Source organism: Aquarana catesbeiana, unplaced genomic scaffold, assembly GCF_042186555.1.
Source record: "Aquarana catesbeiana isolate 2022-GZ unplaced genomic scaffold, ASM4218655v1 unanchor237, whole genome shotgun sequence".
Taxonomy (NCBI): Eukaryota; Metazoa; Chordata; class Amphibia; order Anura; family Ranidae; genus Aquarana; species Aquarana catesbeiana.
The window spans coordinates 2,567,018-2,585,663 of record NW_027362665.1 but is presented as its reverse complement, the minus strand read 5'-3'; the positions used below and the strand labels follow the sequence as shown (position 1 = coordinate 2,585,663).

The following is an 18,646-nucleotide window of genomic DNA, read 5'->3' as shown; positions in this document are numbered from 1 at the left end:
GCCAGGAGCTCAAATCATATTCTCTGCAGATCTACTGCTTCCACTTTACACCTACTTCATTGATCTTATGGTGTTTATCAATAAATGAAGTAAACTGATCCATGTGCAAATTTATATACAACATAAAGTGCTTTGTGCTCAAGATGATGTTCCCTGCAGATCCACTGCTTCCACTTTACACCTACTTCATTCATCTTATAATATTTGCTGCTTTATTAAATAAACTAAAAATCTGTGCAAATTCATGTAATCATACAATATTTTGTGCTCAATATAGTGTTCTCTGCAAGTCCACTGCTTCCACTTTGCATTTACTTCAATGAACATATTTTGCTCAATAAAATCCACCAATCAGTGAAAAGTTGATAAGGTGTAAAGTTCTCGGTGCTCCAAACTGTACCAGCTGTAGTGTAGCCACGCCTTCTTCCACCTCTTACACACGTGATGGTGAGGGCGCCCCCTTAGTGGTGATTTTTATTGATTTGAGAAATGTTTTTGAGCAAAATAAGTTTGTTGAAGTAGATGTAAAGTGGAAGCAGTGGACACTATATCGAGCACAAAATATTGTATGATCACATAAATTTGCACAGGTTTTTAGTTTATTCTATATAGCAACAAATATTATAAAATTAATGAAGTAGGTGTAAAGTGGAAGCAGTGGATCTGCAGGGAACAGCATCTTGTGCACAAAGCACTTTATGTTGTATATGAATTTATACATGGTGTGGTGGACAGAGAGGGGGGTCTGATAGAGAGGGGGTGGTTAAGATAGAGGGGGGCTGACAGAGAAATAGAGAGGGAGGGAGGCTGAGAGAGGTTGTTAGAGAGAGAGATAGAGGGGGGACTGACAGAGAGGGGGGCTGAGAGAGGAAGGGCTAAAAGAGAGGGAGTTGAGGGGGAAGATGAGTGAGACCCCTAGCCCTGTCCCTATCTGCAGTCCCTCCTTTGTCCCATTGTACTAGAATCTGTCTGCAGACCTGTGTGTATGATGATGATGTGATGGTAAAGGTACCTTCTATTCCATGCCAGTCTGTCTTCTTGTGAAGATCCGCTTTGATCCTTTCAGCCAGTCAGCAGTGCCAAAGGAGCTTTTCTTCTGAGTCCTGGGCTCTCTCAGATCCCCCCACCTATCTGCCCTTGGATCACTGATTACTGCCATGTGTGGCAATGGATGCCCACCTGCACCCCAAGGGCGATGTGGATTGCTGCCGTAGTGCCACTAGCGCTGCGCCTATTAGCCCCTGCTAAATGACCATCACACTGGGGACAGTAAAACAGCGCCCCTTTACATTCTGCACCCAGCCCCAGGGCGGTGCCCCGCCTGCCTCCCCCAATCCTATGCCACTGGTCACATAGCCGCCGGGTAGGGGAGGGGTAGGGGAGGGGTAGCGGATGAGGCACAGCTGCACAGGCACTCACAAGCATCAGGTGCCCTCTCTCCTCCCAATGGAGAGTAGGTAAGCCAGCGGTTGTGGCTGTGCCCTAGGCGACTGCCTAGTTTTGCCTAGCGGTATCGCCGCCCCTGGGTGCACCCCGCGCACCCGCCCAGAATCGGCCCTGCAGCCAGGATATTGCGCAGCACTTGCGAGTGTCAGGGAGCCACAGCCGAAATGTGGGAGAGTTGGGATGTCTGTTGGATCCCACCAGTCAGGAGCCTTTCCTGTCATCCTACATGATCCCTTCTGAGGATTGTTCTATCCTTCCAAACAAATGTATGAAATCACCAATGCATAGCTCCCAACTGTTCCTGATTTCCAGGGACTGTCCCTGATTTGGAACAATGTCCCTCTGTCTCTCTTTCCTCCTCATTTGTCTCTCGTTTTGGTCTGATCTATATAGTTGTATATAAAATGAACTTTTTATCTTTCAAAAATTGTTTCCCAGTGCTAAACCTTTCATCCAATTTCTAAATTGCTGCGTTTGTAAATTGTAACAGCCAGTGTAAAGGAAAAGTAGTGGTAAAAAAGCACTTGTGGGTTTAACCAATATTTTTTATTTGTATGATTCTCCTTTAAGGGGGCGTGGCAGGGGGTGTGTCCAGTGCCTACATACTTTTGCTAATAGGTGTCCCGCATTCCCATCTCAAAAAGTTGGGACGTATGTCGATGAGTCCTCCTTCTATGTGAACTAGAAGATCTTGAATCACAATGCCTTTATGGCTGAAGAGGATGACTCAGTCTATATATTTTTTTTAATTGTTTTACAGCTTTTTTCACATTAATTATTTTATCTATATATAAGGAAATGTTCTTACTTTGAGAGATCTCCGCCACCATTCCTATGTAAACATTACATCCTTGCAATTTATGTTTAACATATTCATTATGAGTGGACTGATATGTATATTTTTATGCTTTTTGATATATTTTTGAATTTTCTTCACCAAAAAGTTCAATTTCGGGAGTTATGTTTTTAACTTTGCCCTGTTATACAGGAATGGTTATTATGAGACGTTTCTTGGGGCTGCAGTTCCTCTGAACTCCACAAGATGGTGATCTTACTTCTACCCAGACAGGAAGTCTCTATGGAAAACAGGAAGTGATGTCAGGTACAGACAGGAAGTTCCGGGTGAGAGGTGAGTCGGGAGGAAGTAGCGAGAAGACGTAGCTGGAAAGGGCAGCAGACGAGGTAATAAGATCTTATTTTCTATTTACACCCAGTAACCCCCCGTCATGTCCGTCCTCTTCCTCCATAGTCACTGTGATGTCTTTTATCTCCAGCAGATGATGATACACACATATATAGTGTGGAAACCTCGATTAACCCCTTCGGGGTCAGGACATTTCTCCACTTATGGGGCCGGAACATTCTCTTCATTTTGGAGATAAATTCTAGTAATATGTTCCTCTAAACAAACAGCACTGACAATAAATAGACAAGACAATGACCATCCTGACCATACATGGCCTACAAAGGACAATTATTACACTACACAGGCTGTTGGTCTCTGATGGTCCTCTCACCCCACCTGCACATACTTTTCTCACCTCCTTAAAGGAGAAGTCCATCCTGAGATCACTTGGCTGGGCTTCTCCTATGGGTTACAGGAGTACAATTCGTTTTGCACTCTTGTGATCACTGGAATCAGTCCAGGCACCGCATCATCACCACAATGAAGTCTGGATCTTCCAGGTGTCTGGACTGATGGCCATCTCAGCCTCTCAGCGAGGCACTGAGAGACTGAGACGGGCACTCCCCGCCCCTCTCAGTGAAGAGGTGCCGGGGGACCGATGCTGCATCCACCTAGGTAAGTATGAATCTGAAAGAAAAAAAAATCATACTTCTCTTTTAAAGACCTTCTGCCAGCAAGTGAAGGAAGCCTTCACCTCACCATTTCACCGTTCTAGAAATATGTTACAGGATACAAAATAGACCAAGAGAACAAACCCCTCCCCCCTGCTGTCCTCCTACCAGCACTGAAATAAAAATCACACACCAGTAATGTGCACTACAAGGTCCAGCCCAACAGACAGCAGTCTATGGTAACAGCATGATGAGGACAAATGTTCATTCCAACATACAAGGGTCCTGCAGCTTGTCAGATAAAGATCCGGGAAGATCCAAGGAGATTAAACAACAAAGAAATGACAGCGCGAGATCCTCATTAGAATGATGAAGTCATTTATTCCATAAAAACAAATAGTACACTTACATGTTATAATCTTCATAATCAGCATAGATGGCAGATGGGTTGCTATTGGAGAGAACAAAACTGACTCCTCCCCCACAGTTCTGTACTCCACCAGCAGCATCCTCCTGCTATCCAATCCGATCCCTTCTCTTACTGCAGAGAGTGACAGTGACATCACTCCGATCAGTCAGCAGGCTGCCGGAGATTGGAGCCTTGCAGCCGGAGTTCTGGCAATTATCCTGATTAGCCGACAACTCCGACCAAAAGTCAGCAAGTTCCCCTTCCTGGACATCATGATGACCCGACATTGTCCTCACATCACTGCCTCAGAGCAAACAAGTCAAAGGAAGGATCGTATTTATCATTCCTTGTCTGCAGATCTAAAACTAATCAAATCCAGTTCAGAAACTAAACAAACCCAACATAGAAAGGGGAATATCTGATCCGGCAGGACAAGAGGGTCCCAGGAGCCCACAAAAAAATCAGACGCTAAATAGTCTACCTAAATGTGTTCCCATGGGGGGGAGTAGTTGTTAAATGTACAGCAACCCTCCTATTACCCCCCTCACATTCACATCCTATTATTGTGTGACCAACACCATCCAAATAATTCTTACTTTCATTTCCCAAAGTTATCCGTCTACAAGGAGACCTGTATAGATCAAATGACGGGACCAATGAGGATGGAGGAGGACTGGAGTCACATGACTGAGAAGATACTAAACCTCACCCTGGAGATCATCTACCTGCTGACCGGAGAGGTGAGAAGCTGTGACCATTTCATTGGTAACTAGGAAAAAATGCAGCGCTAAGAAATATTGAGAAGTTAGGGTGTAGTGAAACAATTAAATAAGAGATGCTGTACTGAACAGTAAAGCATATGTGCAAAGACCATAAGTGAAGTGAAATGAACAAACACAGTATAAAGTGTACACATATGGTAAATGGATGATTCCAAACTCAAATTAATGAGAGGAACTGGTATGAACCAATAAAAATGATGTGAGACTGGAAATTAAAGTCAATGGTGCACAGTGTGGATCTGTGACTGTGAGTCAACAACGGGGTACAGAACTTCCGTAGCTGTAAACCAACATCACGATATGGGGCATCAGAATGAAAACATCAGGAAGTAAGATAAGATGGGCACTCTTACCAGATGACGTGGACTCCGCTGTCGTATGACATGGAGTCAATGGTGCATGGAGCCAAACCTAGGCTGGAAAACGATATCCGGAACGGTGGAACCTCTGTCTCACTTCTCGACTTCTCTGGTGGGGTGAAGAAACATCAGGAAGGGCCGCCAACTGGATATCGCCAATAGACCTCAAGGATGTGTTCCAAGGAGAAGCCGGGGACAGATTTGATCCAGACCCCGTGATGGAAGTAGGGCTACTGGAAGGCAGTTTCTTACATAGTTACATAGTAGGTGAGGTTGAAAAAAGACACAAGTCCATCAAGTCCAACCTATTCTTGCATCGGGATAATATGCAAATAAAAAATAAAAAGCTTCTGTATAGTGCAGGTAAACCAGGGATTTTTATTTCTAAAAGTAACATACAGAAAATGGATAAAAGTGATCACAATTAAAATAAAATCTAAGCAGCGTAAGGAAGGGGAGATAGCCCGACGCGTTTCGACCAAGAGGGTCTTCAACAGGGTTGCATCGATGGTTTTTGCACATATGCTTTACTGTTCAGTACAGCATCTCTTATTTAATTGTTTCACTACACCCCAACTTCCCAATATTTCTTAGCGCTGCATTTTTTCCTAGTTACCAGTTATTGTTTGTCACAATGTATGCAGCTGCTGGCTCACATATATTTTATTTTTGCTATTAGAGCGCAGTGTTTTCATATTCTCTTGCATCTCATTGGTAGGAAGCGCTGGTCGCTTTCCTCAATTTGCTTTTACTTTTTTGCTTGAATGTGAGTATTTATTTGCAACTGGTGCTTAATAAATTTGCCATTATTTGTAATGTCTGTGCAATGAGTACATCCTTTCGCGTTAACATGTATACACAATGTTCGCTGCAAATGTGCAGTTCTTTTGCTGGTTAAACTCTATTGCACCATTGGAGTGAGGAGCCTGGGGTAAAGAAACGCCAGTCTCCTGTGGTTACCATCCTATATCGACAATTGGTACAAAATGGTATTCCTGCGCTATCAGATATGGAATTGGCTATAGATGGGACAGCTGCATGCACCTAATAGGTAACACTTGGCCTAGGTAAATATTATATAGATGGATGGTGCCGCGCTAATCCTAATTAAATAAGTTCCTACTATTTAGATTAAAAATCCAAGTGATAAAACCCACTGTGCCGACTGAAATAAATAAATAAAAATTGAAAAATTACGTGGGTCTAAACAATATGCAGTCTACAAGCTGAGAAAAATATAAATCGATCTTGACTGACCAAAGATATAAATATTGTGATAGTGTGGCAAAAAATCAGTATATTAAAGTGGCATAAAATTAAAATACATCAGTTGGCAAACTCAAACCAACAAAGTGCCTAGTGCCAACGCTGTGCAACCTAACTATCTGGATCATAAAATATCATATAAACATAGTGATATTGTGGCAAAATTCAGTGTATTAAAGTGACATATATTTAAAATAATAGGCAAACACAAACCAACAAAGTGCCTAGTGTTAACACTGTGCAGCCTAAATATCTAAATCGTAGAGTAACTAGATGCTGTGAATCAATAAATTGTCCATAGAGTGCAACGTGCAATTAAGCAAAAAATAAATAAATAAATAAATAAATAAACGTGTAAAGTCCAAATTAAATAGTAATATAAATTGAATGTCCCAACAAGTTGAGTAAACCAAAGTAAATCACACCAAAAAGCACGTCCTTATTAGTAAAAAAATCTTGTGACATATAGTGCTGGCATGCGCATGTAGCTGTTAAAGTGCCTGGTGACTTTGAGTTTCATGCAGCTTCGTGTGCAAAAACACTCCAGTGAGCAGTGGCCCCTTACCTCATGGGAATGGGGCAACAGCATGTAACTAGTTCTTTGACCTTTTCCACCTGGCGGCTCCTACATTTTTCTCACCGTCCTGGGGTGGGATATCCTCAGATATGGTCCAGGGGTTATTTAAAGACAAGGATAAAGGAACCCAATAGTATAATTCCGTATTACCGATAACCAAGTTTATTTAGACAAAAAGCAGCAAGTACTCACATTTAACAATGAATAAAAGATGTTTGTATCCGACGAGCGGCGAGCTCGTAGCTTTCCTTCAGTGTATTCAGCCTATCCTGTCCCTACGCGTGACGTCACACCACACGTGACTTCATCAGGGGATAAGTATAGGCTGTAATAGTGTCCTTAAATACTATAGCATTGGCCGGCAATGGGCGGCCATTTTCCCGGAGTTCGATATATTTAAGTTACGGCGGCCATTTTCCTAGAGATTTTTCCGATCTAATTCCACTTAGAGTATGTGTCAGCTGATGGTTAGTGGCCAATAGGGGCTAATGGCTGATTCGATGCCGCTTGTACTGTCAGCAAAGGGGGGGCATTATTATTTTCAATGATAAAAGCCCAGCGGACAGAGAGGGTGAATTGTTGTTAAGGGCGGATTTGCCTATAAGATATTGTTGATGGTATAATATCCTGCAAAAGCGCAGGGTAGGCTAAGTTTATAATTAGATGGTATATATGGTGATTAGATCTATGGAAAGGCGGCAGACACTGACAGAATGCTAAATATACAAGACAGTGAATATACATAAATAATCTGAACAATATAGGTATAAAAGCGCTACATTAGCATCAAATAAATAAAAACAAAATAAGTTATTTGGCAACACCCTACCATTTAAAAGTGAGAGAATTATGAGGGAATGTATATCTTTCATAGTTATAGACAAATATTAAATGTGTATGATTAAAAACTAATTAAATTACAATCCCTAATAGGCTAATGGATTGTATGTAGTGTACACTAAAAAGTAGACTTGCATAGATAAGCTTTACTTCTCTAGCATAAAGGGCAAATTGCTAAAATAAATATATATGACCTCTTAATAAAATTTGGGGAAATCAGTGGTCTAAGATCAATTTTTAAAAAAACTTTTTTATGTACCTTCATATAGTCTAAAAACATTTTAAGATTAATTTTAAAATCATTTTGGAATTCATTTAAAAATCACTCAGGAAACAGTTTAGATCAAACTCGATGTTTAAGCCACGGGGCCAGAAGGTGTCCAAGGTATAAATCCACTTGGATTCCAATTTACTTAAGGTTCTTACTTTATGGCCCCCCCGCCAATGTTTTGTATATGGGGTAATCCCCCAGAATGTCAAGTTAGTAGGGTCTCTGTTATGACAGGTCAGAAAATGTTTTGATACACAGTGTTTGTCATAGCCGTTGATGATGTTTTTGACGTGCTCCTTAATACGGACTCTAAGGGGTCTTTTGGTGCGCCCCACGTACTGAAGGCCGCAACTACATTCGAGCACGTATACTGCCCCTTCCGTATTACAGCAAACAAAGTCATTGATTTCATGGTTTTCTCCTGTGCTGGTTGACGTAAAGTTAAAGACTTTCTTGTTGGGGCGTTTGGTCCTGAGGCATGCAAAACACCTCTTGCATGGAAAAAATCCTTTTCCGGAAAAGAAAGTGAAAGGTTTCTTGGGTGGGTCCACAACGTTTTTCACTAGTATATCTCTGATTGTTGGGGCTTTCTTGTATATGAATTTTGGATTCTCCGAGAGAATATTTTGTAATTGTCTATCTGCCCGCAGTATGTGCCAATGGCGCTTTATTATCTTTTCTATTTTTTTATATTGTGCATTGAAGTCTAAGATGAGTGGTATCCCTTCCATTGTGTTTTCTTGTTGAGTAGTTTTTTCTTTAATCAATTGGTTTCGATCTAGTTTAGCCACTTCTTCTATTTTTGTCTTGATAAATTTTCGGTCATAGCCTTTTGTGGTGAATCTCTCGCCCATCTTTTCCGCTTGTTCAAAATATGTCTCGATTTTTGTGCAGTTTCTTTTTATACGCATTAGTTGTCCTTTTGGGATGTTAAAAATCCAGTTTTTATGATGGCAGCTTGTAGTTGGGAGGTAACTATTTCTATCAACTCCCTTAAAGTGCGTTTTAGTATTAAAAATGTAATTATCAAGCGAAATCTCTAGGTCTAAAAAGTTTATTTTTTCTGAGCTAATATCCCAAGTTAGTTTGATGTTTCTGTCATTGTCATTGAGCTTCATGAGGAATTCCGTTAGGTGTCCTTCTTCTCCATCCCATAATATAAAAATATCATCAATGTACCTTTTATATATGACGAGTTGGCTTGGGCGTTCGCTAAAAACATTATACTCTTCCCACTGTGCCATAAAAAGGCCGGCTATGCTTGGGGCAAATCTGGCTCCCATGGCCACCCCAGTCTGTTGGTGATAATAAGAATGGTTATACCAAAAGTAATTATTTTTAAGACTGAATTCCAGACATTTAATTAGGAACTTCCGCTGCATGCAAGGGAGTTCAGTATATCTTCTTAGACCCCATTTGGCTGCTTCACAGGCCCTATGATGAGGGATAATTGTGTATAACGCCGATACATCTGCGGTGGCCATGATCCATGGTTTATTCTCTCCCTGGATGTTATCTATAACCCGTAACATTTCTTTGCTATCTTTCAGATAGGCTTTGGTTTTCTGGACCGCCGGCTGCAAAAAAGTGTCTATATACTGACCCATCCTCGCTGTTATTGACTCGATGCCATTCACTATCGGCCTAGGGGGTGGGTTAGTTTTGTTTTTATGTAGTTTTGGAACTGAATAGATGATTGGCGTGCGACAGGATTCTGGGATAAGGAATTTTGCTTCCTTTTTATTCAGTATTGTCTTTTTGACTCCCAAGTAGACCACTTGTTCAAGTGCCTTGCGGCATGCAAAGACTGGATTTTTTAATAGTTTTGTGTATGTACTACTATCCTCCAACATAAGGGTCATAGTATTGTGGTATTGTTCTTTAGAAACAATCACAATCCCTCCTCCCTTGTCAGCTGGTCGAATGACAATGTCTTGCCTTTTGGATAGTTTGCGGATCCCACTCTTAATGTAATTCGGTTCTTCTTTTTTCTTAATTTTTACATCTTTTAATTCATCTAAAACAATTTTCTTAAAAACATCAATATGCTTATTATCTTTCGCTGGCGGGTTAAAAACTGATCTGTTCCTGAGTGAGCTATGTAAAACCCCATTGTCTTGTGGTTGTAGGGTACTAGTTGTTGGGGGGTTTCCTACCATGTATTTTTTTATATTTAATTTTCGTATGAATTTTTGAATGCCTATGTAGGTCTCGAATTTATTAAGATTTTTTGTGGGTGCATATTTCAACCCTTTATCGAGTACCCCAACTTCTTCTTGTGACAATTCCAAACCACTGAGGTTAAAGATCCCCTCTCCTTTTATCGTCTCCTTCTTTTGTTTTCTCTTACCGGATCTTCGTCCTCTCCTCTTTCCGGACTTCTTCTGGAGCCGCGTGTTTCTTCTGGGTTTCTCACCGGGTGATTTTCTCTGCTCCGATCTAAAAAAGGCTTATTGGAGTCTTGTTCTCCATATGGTGGAGGGTAGGGTCTAGCTGCTCTTTCATCTCCTTCCCTGTTTGCCAAGGGGGCATAATAGTTGTAAGTGGGGATTGGGCTACGTGTCTCCGGTCGGTAGTCCCTATGGACTGGTCCTCTTCTATCATCATATCTATAATCTTGCATGGGACTTCTTTCTCTTGGTCTATAGTATTCCGCCTCTCTATTTTCTCTATAGTCTTGCATGGGTCTCCTTTGATCCCTATATTCATAAGGTGGGCCTCTATAGTCGCGTTCTTCATATGGCGGTCTGTACCAATTGTTTCGATTATAGGGTTTTTTGAAGTTCCTCCCATAGAATGGTTTTCTACCTCCATTACGTGGTGTCCGGTTGTTTTGTTGAGGCCTTGTTTCATTTCGGTATGGTGTGTAGTTCTGATATTCGTTGTATCTTCTATCATCCTCTCTTTGTCTAGCGGTCTCTGTTCTAGTCTCTTCCCTTGGGTCTTGGTAATTTCTAGTTTCCGTAACTGGCCTAAATGGTTCATTCTGAGTTTGGGAATAAAGCTTTACCGTTTTTTCGGGTGTAGAGTATGTGGATGCACATTCTATTTTGCCTACTTGGCTTTGCCATTTGAAGACTTGGTTATTGCGAAAATCATTGGTGTCCCTCGTATGTTTCTTGCTTTTTCTTAGTTGGACTTCTTTATCTTTTTTGGCAAGATCCTTGTTCAATTGAGTCATTAGAGTTTTGTATTCGGCCGTATCTTTATATTGTTCAATGCTTCCTCTAAGGTCTACAATATTCTGATCAATTATTTTTTCCTTCCTCTTTTTTCTATCTAACAGGAAGCCAATAAGTTCTAGGCCTTTTTCATTGAAGAATTTGTACCACTCTTCATTGGATTCTTGATCTGTGAGTCCATCATTTGGGGGGACATCCCACCTCAACCTCCTGGGGACAATACTTTCTTTCAAGTATGTTTCGAAGGTGCAGATGTCCCACCAGAGGCTCACTTTCTTTTCCATATTGTGTCCTAACTTACGCATGAGGCTTTCGAGGTCTAGGTTACTGGTAGTTTTAATTTTATTGATGTTAAATACTTCTTCTAAATTAACTTGCCTTTTTTCCATATATGAAAAAACATCCATGATTGCTGCAAGAATGAAGAGTGTGGTATATAGACAATTGGTACAAAATGGTATTCCTGCGCTATCAGATATGGAATTGGCTATAGATGGGACAGCTGCATGCACCTAATAGGTAACACTTGGCCTAGGTAAATATTATATAGATGGATGGTGCCGCGCTAATCCTAATTAAATAAGTTCCTACTATTTAGATTAAAAATCCAAGTGATAAAACCCACTGTGCCGACTGAAATAAATAAATAAAAATTGAAAAATTACGTGGGTCTAAACAATATGCAGTCTACAAGCTGAGAAAAATATAAATCGATCTTGACTGACCAAAGATATAAATATTGTGATAGTGTGGCAAAAAATCAGTATATTAAAGTGGCATAAAATTAAAATACATCAGTTGGCAAACTCAAACCAACAAAGTGCCTAGTGCCAACGCTGTGCAACCTAACTATCTGGATCATAAAATATCATATAAACATAGTGATATTGTGGCAAAATTCAGTGTATTAAAGTGACATATATTTAAAATAATAGGCAAACACAAACCAACAAAGTGCCTAGTGTTAACACTGTGCAGCCTAAATATCTAAATCGTAGAGTAACTAGATGCTGTGAATCAATAAATTGTCCATAGAGTGCAACGTGCAATTAAGCAAAAAATAAATAAATAAATAAATAAATAAACGTGTAAAGTCCAAATTAAATAGTAATATAAATTGAATGTCCCAACAAGTTGAGTAAACCAAAGTAAATCACACCAAAAAGCACGTCCTTATTAGTAAAAAAATCTTGTGACATATAGTGCTGGCATGCGCATGTAGCTGTTAAAGTGCCTGGTGACTTTGAGTTTCATGCAGCTTCGTGTGCAAAAACACTCCAGTGAGCAGTGGCCCCTTACCTCATCCGACGAGCGGCGAGCTCGTAGCTTTCCTATTTTGTTTTTATTTATTTGATGCTAATGTAGCGCTTTTATACCTATATTGTTCAGATTATTTATGTATATTCACTGTCTTGTATATTTAGCATTCTGTCAGTGTCTGCCGCCTTTCCATAGATCTAATCACCATATATACCATCTAATTATAAACTTAGCCTACCCTGCGCTTTTGCAGGATATTATACCATCAACAATATCTTATAGGCAAATCCGCCCTTAACAACAATTCACCCTCTCTGTCCGCTGGGCTTTTATCATTGAAAATAATAATGCCCCCCCTTTGCTGACAGTACAAGCGGCATCGAATCAGCCATTAGCCCCTATTGGCCACTAACCATCAGCTGACACATACTCTAAGTGGAATTAGATCGGAAAAATCTCTAGGAAAATGGCCGCCGTAACTTAAATATATCGAACTCCGGGAAAATGGCCGCCCATTGCCGGCCAATGCTATAGTATTTAAGGACACTATTACAGCCTATACTTATCCCCTGATGAAGTCACGTGTGGTGTGACGTCACGCGTAGGGACAGGATAGGCTGAATACACTGAAGGAAAGCTACGAGCTCGCCGCTCGTCGGATACAAACATCTTTTATTCATTGTTAAATGTGAGTACTTGCTGCTTTTTGTCTAAATAAACTTGGTTATCGGTAATACGGAATTATACTATTGGGTTCCTTTATCCTTGTCTTTAAATAACCCCTGGACCATATCTGAGGATATCCCACCCCAGGACGGTGAGAAAAATGTAGGAGCCGCCAGGTGGAAAAGGTCAAAGAACTAGTTACATGCTGTTGCCCCATTCCCATGAGGTAAGGGGCCACTGCTCACTGGAGTGTTTTTGCACACGAAGCTGCATGAAACTCAAAGTCACCAGGCACTTTAACAGCTACATGCGCATGCCAGCACTATATGTCACAAGATTTTTTTACTAATAAGGACGTGCTTTTTGGTGTGATTTACTTTGGTTTACTCAACTTGTTGGGACATTCAATTTATATTACTATTTAATTTGGACTTTACACGTTTATTTATTTATTTATTTATTTATTTTTTGCTTAATTGCACGTTGTACTCTATGGACAATTTATTGATTCACAGCATCTAGTTACTCTACGATTTAGATATTTAGACTGCACAGTGTTAACACTAGGCACTTTGTTGGTTTGTGTTTGCCTATTATTTTAAATATATGTCACTTTAATACACTGAATTTTGCCACAATATCACTATGTTTATATGATATTTTATGATCCAGATAGTTAGGTTGCACAGCGTTGGCACTAGGCACTTTGTTGGTTTGAGTTTGCCAACTGATGTATTTTAATTTTATGCCACTTTAATATACTGATTTTTTGCCACACTATCACAATATTTATATCTTTGGTCAGTCAAGATCGATTTATATTTTTCTCAGCTTGTAGACTGCATATTGTTTAGACCCACGTAATTTTTCAATTTTTATTTATTTATTTCAGTCGGCACAGTGGGTTTTATCACTTGGATTTTTAATCTAAATAGTAGGAACTTATTTAATTAGGATTAGCGCGGCACCATCCATCTATATAATATTTACCTAGGCCAAGTGTTACCTATTAGGTGCATGCAGCTGTCCCATCTATAGCCAATTCCATATCTGATAGCGCAGGAATACCATTTTGTACCAATTGTCTATATACCACACTCTTCATTCTTGCAGCAATCATGGATGTTTTTTCATATATGGAAAAAAGGCAAGTTAATTTAGAAGAAGTATTTAACATCAATAAAATTAAAACTACCAGTAACCTAGACCTCGAAAGCCTCATGCGTAAGTTAGGACACAATATGGAAAAGAAAGTGAGCCTCTGGTGGGACATCTGCACCTTCGAAACATACTTGAAAGAAAGTATTGTCCCCAGGAGGTTGAGGTGGGATGTCCCCCCAAATGATGGACTCACAGATCAAGAATCCAATGAAGAGTGGTACAAATTCTTCAATGAAAAAGGCCTAGAACTTATTGGCTTCCTGTTAGATAGAAAAAAGAGGAAGGAAAAAATAATTGATCAGAATATTGTAGACCTTAGAGGAAGCATTGAACAATATAAAGATACGGCCGAATACAAAACTCTAATGACTCAATTGAACAAGGATCTTGCCAAAAAAGATAAAGAAGTCCAACTAAGAAAAAGCAAGAAACATACGAGGGACACCAATGATTTTCGCAATAACCAAGTCTTCAAATGGCAAAGCCAAGTAGGCAAAATAGAATGTGCATCCACATACTCTACACCCGAAAAAACGGTAAAGCTTTATTCCCAAACTCAGAATGAACCATTTAGGCCAGTTACGGAAACTAGAAATTACCAAGACCCAAGGGAAGAGACTAGAACAGAGACCGCTAGACAAAGAGAGGATGATAGAAGATACAACGAATATCAGAACTACACACCATACCGAAATGAAACAAGGCCTCAACAAAACAACCGGACACCACGTAATGGAGGTAGAAAACCATTCTATGGGAGGAACTTCAAAAAACCCTATAATCGAAACAATTGGTACAGACCGCCATATGAAGAACGCGACTATAGAGGCCCACCTTATGAATATAGGGATCAAAGGAGACCCATGCAAGACTATAGAGAAAATAGAGAGGCGGAATACTATAGACCAAGAGAAAGAAGTCCCATGCAAGATTATAGATATGATGATAGAAGAGGACCAGTCCATAGGGACTACCGACCGGAGACACGTAGCCCAATCCCCACTTACAACTATTATGCCCCCTTGGCAAACAGGGAAGGAGATGAAAGAGCAGCTAGACCCTACCCTCCACCATATGGAGAACAAGACTCCAATAAGCCTTTTTTAGATCGGAGCAGAGAAAATCACCCGGTGAGAAACCCAGAAGAAACACGCGGCTCCAGAAGAAGTCCGGAAAGAGGAGAGGACGAAGATCCGGTAAGAGAAAACAAAAGAAGGAGACGATAAAAGGAGAGGGGATCTTTAACCTCAGTGGTTTGGAATTGTCACAAGAAGAAGTTGGGGTACTCGATAAAGGGTTGAAATATGCACCCACAAAAAATCTTAATAAATTCGAGACCTACATAGGCATTCAAAAATTCATACGAAAATTAAATATAAAAAAATACATGGTAGGAAACCCCCCAACAACTAGTACCCTACAACCACAAGACAATGGGGTTTTACATAGCTCACTCAGGAACAGATCAGTTTTTAACCCGCCAGCGAAAGATAATAAGCATATTGATGTTTTTAAGAAAATTGTTTTAGATGAATTAAAAGATGTAAAAATTAAGAAAAAAGAAGAACCGAATTACATTAAGAGTGGGATCCGCAAACTATCCAAAAGGCAAGACATTGTCATTCGACCAGCTGACAAGGGAGGAGGGATTGTGATTGTTTCTAAAGAACAATACCACAATACTATGACCCTTATGTTGGAGGATAGTAGTACATACACAAAACTATTAAAAAATCCAGTCTTTGCATGCCGCAAGGCACTTGAACAAGTGGTCTACTTGGGAGTCAAAAAGACAATACTGAATAAAAAGGAAGCAAAATTCCTTATCCCAGAATCCTGTCGCACGCCAATCATCTATTCAGTTCCAAAACTACATAAAAACAAAACTAACCCACCCCCTAGGCCGATAGTGAATGGCATCGAGTCAATAACAGCGAGGATGGGTCAGTATATAGACACTTTTTTGCAGCCGGCGGTCCAGAAAACCAAAGCCTATCTGAAAGATAGCAAAGAAATGTTACGGGTTATAGATAACATCCAGGGAGAGAATAAACCATGGATCATGGCCACCGCAGATGTATCGGCGTTATACACAATTATCCCTCATCATAGGGCCTGTGAAGCAGCCAAATGGGGTCTAAGAAGATATACTGAACTCCCTTGCATGCAGCGGAAGTTCCTAATTAAATGTCTGGAATTCAGTCTTAAAAATAATTACTTTTGGTATAACCATTCTTATTATCACCAACAGACTGGGGTGGCCATGGGAGCCAGATTTGCCCCAAGCATAGCCGGCCTTTTTATGGCACAGTGGGAAGAGTATAATGTTTTTAGCGAACGCCCAAGCCAACTCGTCATATATAAAAGGTACATTGATGATATTTTTATATTATGGGATGGAGAAGAAGGACACCTAACGGAATTCCTCATGAAGCTCAATGACAATGACAGAAACATCAAACTAACTTGGGATATTAGCTCAGAAAAAATAAACTTTTTAGACCTAGAGATTTCGCTTGATAATTACATTTTTAATACTAAAACGCACTTTAAGGGAGTTGATAGAAATAGTTACCTCCCAACTACAAGCTGCCATCATAAAAACTGGATTTTTAACATCCCAAAAGGACAACTAATGCGTATAAAAAGAAACTGCACAAAAATCGAGACATATTTTGAACAAGCGGAAAAGATGGGCGAGAGATTCACCACAAAAGGCTATGACCGAAAATTTATCAAGACAAAAATAGAAGAAGTGGCTAAACTAGATCGAAACCAATTGATTAAAGAAAAAACTACTCAACAAGAAAACACAATGGAAGGGATACCACTCATCTTAGACTTCAATGCACAATATAAAAAAATAGAAAAGATAATAAAGCGCCATTGGCACATACTGCGGGCAGATAGACAATTACAAAATATTCTCTCGGAGAATCCAAAATTCATATACAAGAAAGCCCCAACAATCAGAGATATACTAGTGAAAAACGTTGTGGACCCACCCAAGAAACCTTTCACTTTCTTTTCCGGAAAAGGATTTTTTCCATGCAAGAGGTGTTTTGCATGCCTCAGGACCAAACGCCCCAACAAGAAAGTCTTTAACTTTACGTCAACCAGCACAGGAGAAAACCATGAAATCAATGACTTTGTTTGCTGTAATACGGAAGGGGCAGTATACGTGCTCGAATGTAGTTGCGGCCTTCAGTACGTGGGGCGCACCAAAAGACCCCTTAGAGTCCGTATTAAGGAGCACGTCAAAAACATCATCAACGGCTATGACAAACACTGTGTATCAAAACATTTTCTGACCTGTCATAACAGAGACCCTACTAACTTGACATTCTGGGGGATTACCCCATATACAAAACATTGGCGGGGGGGCCATAAAGTAAGAACCTTAAGTAAATTGGAATCCAAGTGGATTTATACCTTGGACACCTTCTGGCCCCGTGGCTTAAACATCGAGTTTGATCTAAACTGTTTCCTGAGTGATTTTTAAATGAATTCCAAAATGATTTTAAAATTAATCTTAAAATGTTTTTAGACTATATGAAGGTACATAAAAAAGTTTTTTTAAAAATTGATCTTAGACCACTGATTTCCCCAAATTTTATTAAGAGGTCATATATATTTATTTTAGCAATTTGCCCTTTATGCTAGAGAAGTAAAGCTTATCTATGCAAGTCTACTTTTTAGTGTACACTACATACAATCCATTAGCCTATTAGGGATTGTAATTTAATTAGTTTTTAATCATACACATTTAATATTTGTCTATAACTATGAAAGATATACATTCCCTCATAATTCTCTCACTTTTAAATGGTAGGGTGTTGCCAAATAACTTATTTTGTTTTTATTTATTTGATGCTAATGTAGCGCTTTTATACCTATATTGTTCAGATTATTTATGTATATTCACTGTCTTGTATATTTAGCATTCTGTCAGTGTCTGCCGCCTTTCCATAGATCTAATCACCATATATACCATCTAATTATAAACTTAGCCTACCCTGCGCTTTTGCAGGATATTATACCATCAACAATATCTTATAGGCAAATCCGCCCTTAACAACAATTCACCCTCTCTGTCCGCTGGGCTTTTATCATTGAAAATAATAATGCCCCCCCTTTGCTGACAGTACAAGCGGCATCGAATCAGCCATTAGCCCCTATTGGCCACTAACCATCAGCTGACACATACTCTAAGTGGAATTAGATCGGAAAAATCTCTAGGAAAATGGCCGCCGTAACTTAAATATATCGAACTCCGGGAAAATGGCCGCCCATTGCCGGCCAATGCTATAGTATTTAAGGACACTATTACAGCCTATACTTATCCCCTGATGAAGTCACGTGTGGTGTGACGTCACGCGTAGGGACAGGATAGGCTGAATACACTGAAGGAAAGCTACGAGCTCGCCGCTCGTCGGATACAAACATCTTTTATTCATTGTTAAATGTGAGTACTTGCTGCTTTTTGTCTAAATAAACTTGGTTATCGGTAATACGGAATTATACTATTGGGTTCCTTTATCCTTGTCTTTAAATAACCCCTGGACCATATCTGAGGATATCCCACCCCAGGACGGTGAGAAAAATGTAGGAGCCGCCAGGTGGAAAAGGT

The 18,646-nt window shown here is 39.9% G+C and overlaps 1 protein-coding gene across 3 annotated transcripts in view; it reads left to right on the top strand.

The window, feature by feature from the left end:
* Window positions 1–18,646, top strand: part of LOC141122000 (uncharacterized) — a 146,884-nt gene that overhangs the window by 103,241 nt on the left and 24,997 nt on the right. The window contains exons 1-2 of one of the 3 annotated variants that reach the window (XM_073611783.1): window positions 2,334–2,628; window positions 4,264–4,392. The exons of the other annotated variants lie outside the window; for them this stretch is intronic. Of the exons in view, the coding sequence (XP_073467884.1) occupies window positions 4,297–4,392 (96 nt within the window). The 5' untranslated portion in view covers window positions 2,334–2,628; window positions 4,264–4,296. Of the gene's footprint in view, window positions 1–2,333; window positions 2,629–4,263; window positions 4,393–18,646 lie in introns of those variants that run through there. 3 annotated transcript variants of the gene reach the window in all.